At 40.0% G+C, this 16,207-nt stretch overlaps 1 protein-coding gene across 1 annotated transcript in view; it reads right to left on the bottom strand.

Moving 5' to 3' along the window:
• ACBD5 (acyl-CoA binding domain containing 5) overlaps positions 1 to 11,152 on the bottom strand; it is a gene marked incomplete at its 3' end in the record, with an annotated part of 25,000 nt that extends 13,848 nt beyond the window's left edge. The window contains 5 exon segments of the mRNA XM_034985937.1: positions 4,387 to 4,459; positions 6,061 to 6,181; positions 10,720 to 10,872; positions 10,875 to 10,890; positions 11,073 to 11,152. Coding sequence (XP_034841828.1) covers positions 4,387 to 4,459; positions 6,061 to 6,181; positions 10,720 to 10,872; positions 10,875 to 10,890; positions 11,073 to 11,087 — 378 coding nt within the window.
• Between the last annotated feature and the right edge of the window lie 5,055 nt (positions 11,153 to 16,207).

Here is a 16,207-nt window from a genome sequence, read left to right as displayed (position 1 = left end):
AGTATGATACCATTATTAGTTTTTTTCTCTTTTTAAATAAGAAGATATAGATACATATATGTGTTTTCCGAATCAATCTACAAAATAGAACTAAAAGTAATTATCACTTAAACAATTAAAATGGAGGAATAGGGAAGACTCACTTTTCATTTTATACTTTTTTTTTGATGTTTGGATTTTTTTCATTTACATATATTACTTTTATTACTAAGATGAACACATTTATTACTTTAAGCAACCCAAATCCTATCATTTTTGCATATTTTTCACTTATACACAGTTTTAAAGTGGCCACTTGTATCTTTAAAATTAGGAACAACCTCAGACTCCTCAGTCACTCTCCCTGCTTTATTGTTTGCTTACTGCCTATCTTTCGCAATACAATGTAAGCTCAGTGGAACAAGACCTTCCTCTGTTTTTCATCGCTCCTGTATTTCCAGCATCTAGCACATACAAGGAATTTAATAAACAAGGCGGGGGTGTGTTGAGAGATTATACAGAATGAACTATGCCAGCCAAATCTCAGTCTAGGTAACTACTCCTTAAGCCCAGAGAAGATTTTATTTACAATATAGGTGAACTGAATCAAGTCATTTGGATTGTAACCTATCCAAATGAAGACTATTTGGTGAGCTGCATGGACTCTAAAAGCAGCATCCAAAGCACAATAATTTTTCTAGGTTTCTCTAGCACATTTCCTTGGTAAGAAACATCAATTCTGTATGATGAAAATATCCTATCAAAGGTACAGATACGCTGTATTGTAAAGCAAGCAAAGATTAAATTCCTCAGTTTTTTTGTTTTTTTTGAATCAAAAAGATGAACCAAAAGATGAACACATCTTTTAATGTCATCCAAATCTCAAGTGTTCTACGCTCTCTCTGTTCAGTAGACAATCTTACAGTTTCTCAAGTGCCTCTGACATTTTGAGGAGTGTCTTATATCTCAATCCTGAGCCTGTTGTGCACTAGAAGAGTGTAACACCCACTGTAACTTAAGGAATTAGCGTTCTGGGGAAAAAAGAAAAAAGAAATTCACATTCTGGTTTTTCCCTAAATCTCCAAAAGATGGCTATCATCAGTCAAGCCTTAAAAAGAGAAAGCCAATGTTCTGGACTTATAGAGCTACAGACCAGACCCTCAGCCATGGTAACTTTCAGCTTCCATCCTTTATGAGAGTCTGTTCTAATCTTCCCTCTAGTATAGCGATTATCCCATCCTCTTAGAAATACTGAAATAATTAGTCTGGGGTTATGCTGGGGCATTTTTTTTTTTTTAAACAAGATCACCCTAGTGATTTCAATGTGCAGTCAGAGTTGAGTACATCGATCTCTCTTTAAATCCCACACACATACTGCATATTATTCAAGTTCTGGCTGAATTCTCCAGAAATCCTCACTAAGAAAGCCTATAAAATTTGGGGGCGGCTGGCTGGCTCAATCGGTAGAACATGCGACTCTTGATTTTGGGGTTGTAATTTTGAGCCCCACATTGGGTGTAGAGGTTCTTAAAAATAAAAATCTTTAAAACAAAAACAAAAAAAGATAGCCTGTAAAATTTGTACAGAAAATAAAATTTTGTATTTCCTTTTGATAATGAATCAAAATTAACTTTAGTTAAAGGAATAAGAAAAATTATTTCCCACAAACCGCATTATTCTATTCTCTCAAAGCTAAAATCCTATTAAATTATTTTAAAAGAATTTTTGATTCCAGCAACTTTTTGTGTTTTTCACTGAACAGTTTATAAATTACAAAAAGCAATTTTCCACAAAACATTATCTATTATAAGATATAAATTAAATTGATAAGTTCCTTAAACATCTGAAGGCAAAAGCACAGAATGAAATTTATACCAAAAGAGTAATTCTAAAGAACAATAGCACAGTGGACTATATTTACAAATATAATTTAAAAACTGGGTCAGGGGGCGCCTGGGTGGCTCAGTCGGTTGAGCGGCTGCCTTCGGCTCAGGTCATGATCCCTGGGGGTCCTGGGATCGAGCCCCACGTCAGGCTCCTTCCTCAGCGGGGGAGCCTGCTTCTCCCTCTCCCTCTGCCTGCCACTCCACCTGCTTGTGCTCTCCCTCTCTCTATCTCTATCAAATAAATAAATAAAATCTTAAAAATAAATAAATAAATAAAAATTAATAAAATAAAATAAAATAAAAACTGGTTCAGTTAGTAAATTATTGCAATTAGAAAAAGTCCCAGGGCACCTGGGTGGCTCAGTAGTTAAGCATCTGCCTTCGACTCAGGTCATGACCCCAGGGTCCTGGGATGTAGTGCAGCATCAGGCTCCCTGCTCAGCCTGCTTCTCCCTCTCCCTCTGCCTCTCTCTCTCTCAAATAAATAAATAAAATCTTTTAAAAAATTAAAAAGCCCCAAATTCAGTAATCAAATCTTTGGGACAATGTACTACCCCACACCATTATTTAATACATATATATATTTTTTTAAGTAATCTCTATACCCAGCATGGGGCTCGAACTCACAACCCTGAGATCAAGAGTTGCATACCCTACCAACTGAGCCAGCCAGGTGCCTCTGACTGGCCCCGAAACATCATTATTTAAAAGCATACAATTTAATCTGCTGATGTCCACAAAAGCAAATCTCTGAAAATTCTTTCAAAAACTAATCAAATTTTCAATCGATGGGCATCCTAACATTCTTAGATTTATCTCTAAAAGTTTACTATAAATTTTATTATATTCACCATATGAAAAATGAAATTTTAAAAGTCTGAATGGAAATAGTTGGTATATCCTTTTAATTAGAGAAGTGTTACAGAAATCTACAGGCGCAGTGGAAGTATCTTAAGACAGCTAAAAGGCAGCAGTATAGTTTAAATCCATCTCCCTCCCACTTTAAACTGTAGTACATCATTAATTAATCAAATCGTATAGGGAAAATGGGTAAATTTTACCTAATGTGTCAATTCAACTTTACATGATAGAAGTGTGTCCTAAAAATTAGAATGATATTTAAAGAAAGAAAAGGAAGAGTTACCAAACCAAAAAGGCTTTTGAAAGGCGCCTTTGTTATTGTGCTACTGATATAGTTAACAGCCAAAAGGACTAAACTCTGCCTTCTGTTATAGATAAACCAGGTCCACTAATAAAAACTGTGAAAATTTAACAAAGGGCACAACTTTGAGCAGTACAGAAGATAACAAAATAAAACAAAACAAATGAATCTCAACCAACCAAACAGAAATTACTTCTAGGAATTAACACTGCCAAACAATCTGGCAACTATTCCTTTGTACAGATTTTCTTTATGTTCACAGATAATTTATTTAAGATTATCAAACAGACCTAAATTTTACAATTTCTGATCCAGTTCCAAAATAGAAATGGTGCTTTATAAAAAGACACTAAGAGTATCTTTAAAATCCAGATTTCTAACAAAAAAAAATAAATAAATAAAAAATAAAATCCAGATTTCTTCATAAATTTGCTCCTCAAAACAATCCCTTGAACAGACTTAAAAGAGCTAGTTAGTAAGGAATGCCCTCCTTATTAATTACCAGAGACATTAAAAGAATCCTTATCTTATTCTGCTTCTGAAGGATCTCTGCATTCCCAGAAAAATGCTTGTTACTAAAAAGTCCTGTGATAGGAATATCTCAATTTGTGGGTCCAACTTGATGAGAACCCTGAGGGGCCGGGTTGTTAACTATTTCTCCTAAGTCAAAAGTTCCAAAGCAGAAGTGGTTCCAAGACAGCCCAGGTACTTCCCAGATTCCTGAGAAAGGGACTTCAGTACTTCAAAAGATTCCTATTTCCAAATTTTCTGAAGTTGACAACAGAGAAAGACAGGGAAGATTTAAAAAAAAAAAAAAAAATCACATCACTACAATGTGATCTTAAGGAAAAAACATTGATCTTAAGATGAACATTGAGGAGACAGATAAAGCACTAATAAATTCAATAACTTAGATGGTATATCCTAATATATTATAATCTCTTTGTTCCTTAAAACAAAGCAGCTAATTTGCTTGATAACAAATTAAATTAGAGCTGCTCTGAATATTTTCATTTTCTTTCTTTTTTTTTTTTAACTCATCCTGAGATCAAGATCTGAGCTGAGATCAAGAATCAGACTCTTGGGGGCCTGGGTGGCTCAGTTGGTTGAGCGACTGCCTTCGGCTCGGGTCATGATCCTGGAGTCCTGGGATCGAGTCCCACATCGGGCTCCTGGCTCGGCAGGGAGCCTGCTTCTCCCTCTGACCCTATCCCCTCTCATGCTGTTTCTCTCTCTCTGTCAAATAAATAAATAAAAACAAAATTAAAAAAAAAAAAAAAGAATCAGACTCTTAACCAACTGAGCCACCCAGGTGCCCCATGAATACTTTCATTTTCTGCTGTGAATTATTCCCCCTACCTTTTTCATTTCTTCAACATATGCAATCATGGCTTCCTCTTTGGTCATATCACCCAATGAACTCCAAGCATCCCTAGAAATGAGAATATCCAAATAACAAAAAGACACATTTTCCATTGGCTCAGAACGCAATTTATAGTCAATGCTATAGGGTCATTAATTTAAAACAGGCTCCCTCCTTAAAGCCTACACAAAGATACTATGCCCTCAAAGGATCACTTTAAATGTACCATCTTAAAGAAAAGTACCAGAGTAAATAAACTGTCAAATTAAGATTTTTAAATAGCATTTAAAACTAGTAAATACACAGCCCATCTATAGACTATAGATTACAGAGACTATATTATATACACTATAGAACAGACACTATAAACTGTTGAAAAATATTTGCTAGGAACTCTTCAAAAATTTTATATTATAAAGAACAGTGACATAAATGAACATTTTAGAGCTCTACATGAAATGAACTATCACAGCCATGTTTTCAATGAACAGAAGTTTTGCTTAAAAGTTTCCATTAATTTAAACAAGAGTCTAACTTATACACTCAAAAAAGACAAGTGGTTTCCTACTTCTAAAAAAAACCAAAAATGTGAGGCAGAGGACATTTTTAAACCCCTAGATAATGAGAACAGTCCTTTGAAATTTTTGCCTAAAATGAAAACCTTTCTTTTTACAGAAGCAGTTTAAATCAACCAATGGTCATTTCTGAGGAAAAATCATAAAGTAAATCAATTTTCTTAAAACAGATTAAGTAATATACTGCTATTACATTTAACCTATTATCTATGACTATTCATAAAGAACTTAGAGGAAAGTACAGTACTAAGAAATCCTCAAAAGAGTTTAAGGACTTCCAATTCAGTGTAAAGAAATTTAGCCATTGGGCACCTGTGTGGCTCAGTCAGTTGGGCATCTGCCTTCAGCTCAGGTCATGATCCCGGACACCTAGGATCCAGCCCTGCATCAGGCTCCCTGCTCAGCAGGGAGTCTGCTTCTCTCTCTGCCCCTCACCCTGCTCGTGCTCTCTCTCTCTCTCTCTCAAATAAACAAATGGAATTTAAAAAAAAAGAAATTAAGCCATCAAAATGTGTGGCTCTTAAGACATGCTTCACCAATTAGCATACTCTGTTCATGACGTACAGTCTATGTTACAGAGGTATCTCTGGCTATTTTATGATTCTCTTAAGTATATTAAAAATCAAATTTCTATTCAAGTACAGTGGGACAGGAGGGACACAGCCTAGATAAAAAGTTAGCACAGTAGTCCCTTAGTCATACACCTAGTTATCATCTAAAGGCTCAAGGCAAACAGTGTCACTTGGCAAGTAAAGTCATTATTTTTCTTGGTAGATACAAGAGGCAGAAGAGTTTGTTTGTTTGTTTAACTGACTTTGGGAGTTGCTCTTACAATAAATGAAAAAAACTCTATCAAAGGAAAGACGAACTGAAAATGATATTTTTTTATCTTTGATACACCTTTTGGTTTTATTCTCTTCTCTTCCCCAAGACTTTTCTATTTGTATGAAATTGTGTTAAAAGCACATGGAAGATAAAAATTGGATCTAGTACGTTAGAACACTTCTGCTCAGAATAATATATAACCACATAAATAAGTCATATAATTATGTCACTAAAATAAAATTCCTTTCATAGCTCTCTATATGAAATTACCATTTGTATCTTCCAATAGGATCCCAGAATCCAGGCCTTGAAAGTTTACAGGGTCCTTCAGTTGCCTGCTTATAGAAGCTATAGAATTTGAGCATCATTTCATTTGTTGGCTGAAATGAACCTATTGGAAACATATTAAATACAGATCACTGGAGAATACAATCGATAATCTAAGGCTATAAATCAGCTTAGCTAAATATTTCATTAATAGTTCAGATAATCTTTTATTTTTGTCTTACAGAAACAAACGTTATGGCTCTGTTAGTTGCTATACTCTTTTGATTAAAAATAATCTCAGATTTTTACACTTTAATAACAATGCCTAACACAGTCCAGTAAATAAAAGAATAAGTGAACAAACATGCTGTAGGTGTTATTAAAATAACTGGCAAATGTCATTTAAAAAAAGCAATATATGAAAATATAGAATAACTGCATTATGCAACTATAATAAGGTATTTTTTATTCAAAGATTGTGACAAACCAAACTGACTAGCATAAATGAAAAAGTTAAATGTACATTCTGCTTAACGGAACTTCAATACTAAGAAATTCAACTCCTCAGGGCGCCTGGGTGGCTCAGTTGGTTGAGCATCTGCCTTCGGCTTAGGTCATAATCCCAGAGTCCTGGGATCAAGCCCCCAGTTGGGCTCCCTGCTCAGCAGGGAGTCTGCTTCTCCCCCTTCTTCCCATTCTTGCTCTCTCTATCTCTGTCTCTCTCAAATAAATAGGGATCCTGGGATCAAGCCCCACTTTGGGCTCCCTGCTCCGCGGGAAGCCTGCTTCTCCCTCTCCCACTCCCCCTGCTCGTGTTCCCTCTCTCTGTGTCTCTCTCTGTCAAGTAAATAAAATCTTTAAAAAAAAAAAAAAGAATTAATCCAAGATAAAAGAGATTTCTCGGGGCGCCTGGGTGGCTCAGTAGGTTAGGCCTCTGCCTTCAGCTCAGGTCATGATCCCCGAGTCCTGGGATTGAGTCCCGTATGGGGCTCCCTGCTCAGCCGGGAGTCTGCTTCTCCCTCTGCCTGCCGCTCCCCGATTGTGCTCTCCGACAAATAAATAAAATCTTAAAAAAAAAAAGACATTTCTCACTTCCTACCTCTGTAATATTGGACACGTCAATTTCATTGAAAATCAGCCTTCATATATGTCCCTAGCATATCTATAACCTTTTTTTTTTTAAAGATTTTATTTATTTATTTGCGAGAGAGAGAATGAGAGACAGAGAGCATGAGAGGGAGGAGGGTCAGAGGGAGAAGCAGACTCCCCGCCGAGCAGGGAGCCCGATGCGGGACTCGATCCCGGGACTCCAGGATCATGACCTGAGCCGAAGGCAGTCGCCCAACCAACTGAGCCACCCAGGCGCCCCTCTATAACCTTTTTTATGTTAAAATTTTCTAATTGTGGGGTGCTTGGATGGCTCAGCCAGCTAACCATCAACCTTCGGCTTGGGTCATGGTCCCGGGGTCCTGGGATCGAGTCCCATGTCGGGCTCCCTGCTCAGCAGGAAGTCTGCTTCTCCCTCTCCCTCTGCCCCTTCCCCCTGCTCGTGCTCTCTCTCTCTCTCAAATAAATAAATAAAATCTTAAAAAAAAAAATAATTCAAATTGTATGCATGAGTGTTATAAGTTGCAATACTTAATAAAAGGGAAAATTGGAATGCAAATGTTTTATAATAAATAATTGCCTAAATAATTATGATACATATATACAACAGAATAGTTTATAACTACAGCCCTTAAAAATTATATGGCATGAAAGTATAAACAATGGCTTAAGAAAAATTTCACAATCTACTATAAAGTGAGAAAAAACAGTAGTTTAAAAATAGCATATCCGGGGCGCCTGGGTGGCTCAGTCATTAAAGCCTCTGCCTTCGGCTCAGGTCATGATCCCGGAGTCCTGGGATTGAGCCCCACATAGGGCTCCCTGCTCCACAGGAGGCCTGCTTCTCCCTCTCCCACTCCCCCTGCTTGTGTTCCCTCTCTCAGCTGTGTCTCTCTCTGTCAAATAAATAAATAAAATCTTAAAAAAAAAAAAATAGCATATCCAATGTAACCCATTTTTGCAAAATAAGTATTTATATACATAAAAAGCAGAATAGAAGGAAACACATCAAAATGTTAAAGAAGATATCTCTGGAGAAAGTAAGCATAGAGATTAATTTATTTTCCTTTTTGCTTACTTGTGTTTTAAAATTTTTTACATTCAGTGTGTTTGTATGTTAATTCTACACCAAAATTATTATAAAAATAAAACTTAAAACTGTAAAAAGGTATTTTAAAAACTTTATAGATTGTGGGGCGCCTGGGTGGCTCAGTCGTTAAGCGTCTGCCTTCGGCTCAGGTCATGATCCCGGGGTCCTGGGATCGAGCCCCACATCGGGCTCCCTGCTCTGCGGAAGGCCTGCTTCTCCCTCTCCCACTCCCCCTGCTTGTGTTCCCTCTCTCGCTGTGTCTCTCTCTGTCAAATAAATAAAATCTTAAAAAAAAAAAAAAAAAACTTTATAGATTGCATAATAAACAGATAACATGTAGTAATAAAAAACGAGTAGTTTATAAACATTGTAAAAATTACAACATAGACAAGCTGAGAGCTGGTGTTTCAAGTTTGGCCAAGAATGAATAATTAATTCCAAAATCACAGTAACAATTATCTATATATAATAGATGCTCCTTTAGGAGTATCTCTTAGATATATTATTTCAATAATATGGTCCTTCTTTATATAAAAGGTAAAAAAAAAATGGGGAAATTACAGTTAAAATGGTTATGTATTTTCTTAAGCTTTGAAATAAAGTTTTATTTGAAAAAATATTTTTTAAATGGTTACCTATTTATTTATTTTTTTAATGGTTACCTACTTAAATAAAACAAACTAAATTTAAAACACCAAGAGCCTCATTTCATAGTATCTTCAGTAAATCAAAATAAGATATAAAAGTTTATTTTTTAAGTTTATTTATTATTTGTTATGAGTGATATATACATTAGAATAGATTACAGCAAAAACTGATAAGGTATTGTATATATTCTGTGTGTAAGACACCAAATAAAGTATAATCTGTCACACACATATTATATGAGAGCCCCGATGCAGGGCTCTATCCCAGGAGACTGGGATCATGACCTGAGCCAAAGGCAGACCCTTAACCAACTAAGTCACCCAGGGGCCCCTGTTCTCTTAATAACAAACCCCTCATATGTCCTCCCCTAGTTTGACATTTGAGATTACGAAAAGAATACTATTTTACGTATATTTGTTTTCAAAACCTTTTGAATCTCTTTTAATGAATTTTTATTAAACAGTGTTGAGTATTCATTACGAAGACAATTCATGATTAAAATAGAAAACATATTAAATACTGCAATAACGGTGTATTCATGAGTATTCAGTGAGTTTTACACTCTGGCACAGTAATAGTGCTTAAAAGCATCATTTAAAAAATACAATTTTAGGGCACCTGGGTGGCTCAGTTGGTTGAGCGGCTGCCTTTGGCTCAGGTCATGATCCTGGAGTCCCGGGATCGAGTCCCACATCGGGCTCCCTGCTCGGCAGGGAGTCTGCTTCTCCCTCTGACCCTCCTCCCTCTCATGCTCTCTGTCTCTCATTCTCTCTCTCGCAAATAAATAAAATCTTAAAAATAAATAAATCAATCAATAAATAATAAAAAATACAATTTTAGGGGTGCCTGGGTGGCTCAGTCATTAAGCATCTGCCTTGGACTCAGGTCATGATCCCAGGGTTCTGGGATCAAGCCCCACGTGGGACTCCCTGCTTCTCCCCCTCCCACTCCTCCTGCTTGTGTTCCCTCTCTCTCTATCAAATAAATAAATAAAATCTTTTTAAAAAATATAAGTTTACTGTGAACAATAATTCATACAATGAAGAAGGATAGGAAGTAAAAGATAAAAGTTCCCCTTGCCAAGCCTCTCCACAGAAAAAAATACTCGAATAACGGCTTTAAACTTCCCAACTTTGGTCAAACACATAAAATTACAAATTCAGAAAGCTCTGTAAACTCTAAACAGGATAAATTTGAAGAAAACCACACCTGGACACATCAAAGTCAAACTGCTAAAAGCCAAAGATAAAGAGAAAAATTTTGGAAAGTAGCCTGAGAAATGACACATTAAATACAAAGGAACAACTGGAATGGCTTTTCTCCTAAGCTGCAAGAAGGCCCAATATAAGAATAAGAAAGAGAACACTAGAATAAGAGAATAGCACACACAAAAAAGTCACAATCATATGTATTTACTAAAATAAATCATTTTACAAATGAATATAGTTATTCTTTCCTTTCCCTCCCTTCACATTGAAAGTTTCTGAAAGGCTTAAATAGTACACTTCATGCGTATGCGGCACCAAGCCCAACCCAGTTTTGTTTTTTTTTTAAACATATCCAAATCCGCAGTCATTAAGTAACAGACTTCTGTTTTCAGCAATAAAAACTACTCAAAATCCTGAAAGATCAGCAGGTAATTAATTAACACTCTTTACTCTTTACCTTCCCTCCAATTACATTCCTTTTTAAACGCAGAAACGAAGGAGGTTAAATCAGCAAGACTACAAGCAGAAAGACTAAAGGAGGCGAGGTTCAGAAACTGGGGCCTCCGGCCTCCGCAGGAGGCTTCTCCAGCCGGGACGCAGCGCACTTACCATTCTTCGGCAAACTCTGGATCACCTTCACCGCCGCCTCAAACCTGGTTTCGTGCACGGATCTCGGGTCGGCCATCTCCAGCCGCCAGCGCCGGCCCCAGTCCCGGTCCCAAGGTCTGTCGGCTGGAATCAGGCAGCAGCAGCACCAGCTTTCCAGGAGCCTGCATGAAACTGGAACATGGAGCGCAGCCGCGATCAACATGCCCAAAGGGAGGAGGTCCACGCAGCTGGTCACTGCCCCGTTGCCCTGCCCTATCCAGGCCACACAGATCGAGGTGGCCCAGCTCCTTCCTCCTCCCCGGGGCGTGACCTAGGCCGAGGAGCCGGCCCGCAGCGACAGAAAAACAACTCACCGAGAGGAAGAGCATCTCTAGCACAACACGGAGGGGCTCCGGACACCCGTGGTCGCGGAGCCTCTCTCCCACCCGCAGGACCCTGGCGGAGCAGCCACACTCCCCATCCCCGCGGGGTCCGTCGGTCAGTCGGCGCCCTCCCCACAGCCCCGCCCCAGAGCCACTAGAGGAGCCACTAGAGGACCCACTAGCTGCGGCGCGAGTGCGGCCGCTCAGCCGACTCCACCCACCCGCCCCGCGGACGAGGCGACGGCGCGCGCTGCTGTCGGTCGCCTGGGTAGGGCCAGAGAAGAAGGCCGGGCAGGGAAGTGAGATGGGTCGGGTTCTGGGTTTTTGAACAGGCCGGACCGCTGCGTCTGTGCCAGTGCAGCCGGACAGTGGGAAGCGCGCAGGGGACGCGGGGTTGGATCCTGCACCAGGGCCCAAAGTTACCACTGGGCAAAAAAACCCCCCAAAAAACAAAGAAAAGACCCTGCGATCCACAGCGCCTGTCCTCTTAGGTTAAGGGTTGAGGAATGTGATGGGACATAAGAAAGGGCTTTAGATCCGGATAGGCTCGGTGCGAACCTCATGTTCTGCCATTCGAGTTCTGGCGATCTTTACAGCACCCTGAAGAGTAGCTGAAAGAATGTGAGATGCTGGATCAGTGTTGAGCAGTGCTTGGGCCGCGATTCTTCGGCAGCTTTGGCCGCCTTGAGCCAAGAAAGTCCGAGAGTAACCAAAGGCGTGTGGGAAGGTTGCCTGTCCCCAGACTGGGCCGAGGGAGCGAGGGCACCTTCCCCAGCACCACCACTAACGTCTTGCCCTGGGGAGCCGGGCAGAGCCCAGCCTCAGCCCGATTTACTAGGCCGCAGGCCTCGGGGGAGGGAGCATTGAGGACGCAGTACGGACTGTCAACCCTTGAAAGGGGTACCGTGGGCCTTAACCTTTCTAGTATAACGCCCCGCAACCTCAGGCACCCGGAAGAGCCCCCAGGCCCACCTTGGGGGGATTGAAAGGGGTTTTAAGGATGGAGTCCTGCGGCCCGGAAATCCCCGAATTGCCAGGGCCTCTTTGTCAGTTCGGGGTGGGTTAGGAGGGTTATTAGCAGAAATCTAAGCGGAGACTGTAAGCTACTCTTCCCTCTGAGCCGCACTGCCGGCATTTACCTTGGCATTGCGGGGCAAGGCCCGTAGAGTATTGTCCCCGACGCCCGCCCCTCGCCCTGCACCGTGGACTTGTGGGAAATGTAGTCCCCCCACCCCCTCGGCGGCGCTTCCGGATACCTCCCTTTGCGGCCCGCGTTCTTCCCACCTGTTCCGGTTCGGTTTCTCTGTACCGCAAACGCTGGAGCCCTTGCGGCGGAAATCCCCCTTCCCGCTGCCTAGCCCTCCGGGGCCAATTCACAATGCCACATCCGCTTCCAGCAAGAGGGGCCCTCTGTGATACCTCCAGAGGTATCCTGCTGAGACCTGGTGTGAATCGGGGAACTGGGGTCTAATTTTTTGCTGCTGCTTGCTCACTTACTTTGGGGGCAAGTATCTGAAGGCAGGCGCCGTTTAGATAATTAAAGACTACCGTTTTCCCGAATGCCAGGTATTTGCCAAGAGAAGGACACACGTTCCAAAACCGCTATAGGGTGTTTACGAAAGAGGAAATGGAGGCTCACGGTAACTAACTCGCGCAGGGTCCCACAGTTTAGTAAGTAGCAGAGCCAGAAGCAGTCCAAAAAAAGCCTCTTGCTGCGCGCCTGGGTGGCTCAGTCGTTAAGCGTCTGCCTTCGGCTCAGGTCATGATCCCAATTTCCTGGGATCGAGCCCCGCATCAGGCTCCCTGCTCAGCAGGAAGCCTGCTTCTCCCTCTCCCACTCCCCCTGTTTGTGTTCCCTCTCTCGCTGTCTCTCTCTCTGTCAAATAAATAAATAAAATCTTTAAAAAAAAAAAAAACTCTGAAAAATTAAAAAAAAAAAAATCCTCTTGCTTTAGATCTTGGAGTTCTTCCAGGACGCCAAAGTGTTAACAAACTAACAGTTTTTGTAATTTACTCAAACTAGGAAGAATGTATGTGTTTTATTTTTTTTTTAATTTACGTGTTTTAATATCTGCTGCTTCCTCTCTTTGTATTATATTCATTTCAGTTTCGATCTGTTCAGTCATGCATACTTATAAAAGGGCTGGGGTGTTTATTTCTAAGTCTTCATTTTGACAACTCTTCAATAAGTTTATGTAATAAGCAAATGTATAGTATGTTGGTCTTTAGGTACGGATGAATAGGAATTTTCTGTCAGTGGTTTTGTGGAATTTCCATTTGCAGGTAGTGTGGATTTCCAATCAAGGAGAATAGCATAAGGAGAAAGGAAATTGAGACTATTCAGATAAAGCTATTTTAAAAGTAGCTCTCTCATGTAGCTGTGCTGATTTATATGTGGTAACTCCTACTGAAACACAATGATGAATATGGTGGATTGACTCAGTTCCTAAGCTGCCTTCCATTTATGTGAACAACCTATAATTCTACCTAAAATATATCTCATGGAACACTAGTTAATATCTTTCAGTACCTTCAGAACAGTGCCTGATATGAAGCATTGTTTTTTGTGTTTTTTTTTTTAAAGATTTTATTTACTTATTTGACAGAGACAGAGATAGCGAGAGCAGGAACACAAGCAGCGGGAGTGGGAGAGGGAGAGCAGGCTTCCCACCGAGGAGGGAACCTGATGTGGGACTCGATCCCAGGACCCTGAGATGATGACCTGAGCCGAAGGCAGACGCTTAACGACTGAGCCACCCAGGCGCCCTGAAGCATTGTTTTTTTAACCGAGATTTAATTGACATACAACATTATATTCGTTTCAGGTGTACAAAATAATGATTGTTTATTTGTACATACTACTAAATGATCGCCATAATAAGTGAAGCATTCTTTTTTCTTTTAAAGATTTTATTTATTTATTTGACAGAGAGCCCAAGCAGGAGGGAGCGAAAGGCAGAGGGAGAGGGAGAAGCAGGCTACCCACTGAGCAGGGAGCCCGGCCCGCGGAAAGGCAGATAGATGTTTAACCAACCGAGCCACCCAGGCGCTCTAAGTGAAGCATTCCTGCTTGTGTCTTTCTAGAGATATTTTAATTAAGAATGGGCCCACTTCTTACACATGACCATAAAAAAGGTAAAATAGTATCTTTATGTGTTTTAATAAACCTAAAGGAGTAAATTTTAAAATAACCGAAAAATTATTCTTTTTTTTTTTTTCTTTTAAATTCGGCAGGTGAGTTGTTACACACTCCTTAGCGGATTCCAAATTATTCTTTTAGATGCTCTTTACAAGCATTTTTAAACTCCTACTATGTCCCATGGGACTTAATTAACACTGAGGTTACAAAGCCCCTCAGGGAACTCAGTCTAGGGTGGTAAGTAGCCATGTAATATAATAATCACAACACAATGCAAAAGTGTTAAAATTGAAGGATATAAAAAGTGCTATATTATGTACACAAAAGCAAGTACATAAATGTTCATAACAGTACTATTTGGTAACAGCCCAAATTTGGAAACAACCCAGTGACCATGAACAGTAGAATAGATACTACTGAAGAGCAGTGAAAACAAATGAACCACACCTATTCAACATCTATGTATCTCATAGACTTAATGTTGAGGGAAAAGAATCTAAATTCAAAAGAGAACATAATGTGTGATGCCATTTATATAAATTTCAAAAACAGGCAAAAGCAACATTTTTAAATTCAGGCTGGAGATGCAGTGTCTGGAAAAGGTTGAGGGAAACTTGGGGTTCTAGTAACATACTATTTCTTGAATTAGATGCTTATTACATGAGTATGTTCAATTTGTGACACTATTGAAATGTATAATTAAGATTTATTTGAAGCCTAAAAAAACAAGTGAATAAATAAAAAGCAGAATCAGACCTATAAATACAAAGAACAAACTGATGGTTGCCAGAAGAGAAGGAGTGGTGGATTGGGCACAATGGGTGAAGGAGAGACAAAAATACAGGTTTCCAGCTATGGGATGAATAAGGCATGGGAGTAAAAGGCACAGCATAAGGAATATAGTCAGTGATACTGTAATAGTGATATAATTGGACAGATGGTAGCTACACTTGTGGTGAACATAGCATAATGTATAAATTTGTCAAATCGCTAAGTTGTACACCTGAAACTAATGAAACATTGTGTGTCAGCAATACTCAAAGAAAAAAAAGGGGGGCTCAGTCGGTAAGGTGTCTGCCTTTGGCTCAGGTTATGAGCCTGTGTCAGGCTCCCTGTTCAGTGGGGAGTCTGCTTCTCCCTCTCACTCTGCCCCTATCCCCTGCTTGTGTGTGTACTCTCTCTCTCAGTCAAATGAATAAATCTTTAAAAAAAATTTTTTAAGGGCGCCTGGGTGGCTCAGTTGGTTAAGTGACTGCCTTCGGCTCAGGTCATGATCCTGGAGTCCCGGGATCGAGTCCCACATCGGGCTCCCTGCTTGGCAGGAAGTCTGCTTCTCCCTCTGACCCTCTCATGCTCTCTCTGTCTTGTTCTCTCTCTCAGATAAATAAATAAAGTCTTTAAAAAAATTTTTTTTTTAAGAAAAAGGGCATCTGTGTGGCTCAGTCGGTTAAGCTTCTGCTTTCGGCTCAGGTCATGATCCTGGAGTCCCGGGATCGAGCCCGACATCGGGCTCCCTGCTCGGCGGGGAGTCTGCTTCTCCCTCTGACCTTCCCCCCTCTCATACTCTCTCTCTCTCTCAAATAAATAAAACCTTCAAGAAAAAAAAGAGAAAATCTCTTCTTTAACTCTCTTAAAAAAAGATTTATTTTTCTTTGTGTATGTTATACTTCATTTAAAATTGACATTTAAAAAATTGTACATGTAGGGGCACCTGACTGTCTCAGTTAGTAGAACATGTGACTCTTGATCTCAGGGTTGTAAATTCAAGCCCCATGCTGGATGTAGAGATTACTTAAAAATAAAATCTTTTAATGAGCACCTGGGTAGCTCAGTCGGTTGAGTGTCCAACTCTTGATTTCAGCTCCAGTCATATATCTCAGGGTTGTGGGATTGAGCCCTGGGTCAAGCTCCTTGATCAACAGGGTGTTGCTGGAGATTCTCTCTCTTTCTCTCTGCCCCTCCTCCCCTCAAATAAATAAATCTTAAA

This window comes from Mirounga leonina, unplaced genomic scaffold (assembly GCF_011800145.1).
Source record: "Mirounga leonina isolate KUSES-001 unplaced genomic scaffold, KU_Mleo_1.0 Mir_367, whole genome shotgun sequence".
Classification (NCBI taxonomy): domain Eukaryota; kingdom Metazoa; phylum Chordata; class Mammalia; order Carnivora; family Phocidae; genus Mirounga; species Mirounga leonina.
This window is presented reverse-complemented; position numbering and strand designations above follow the sequence as displayed.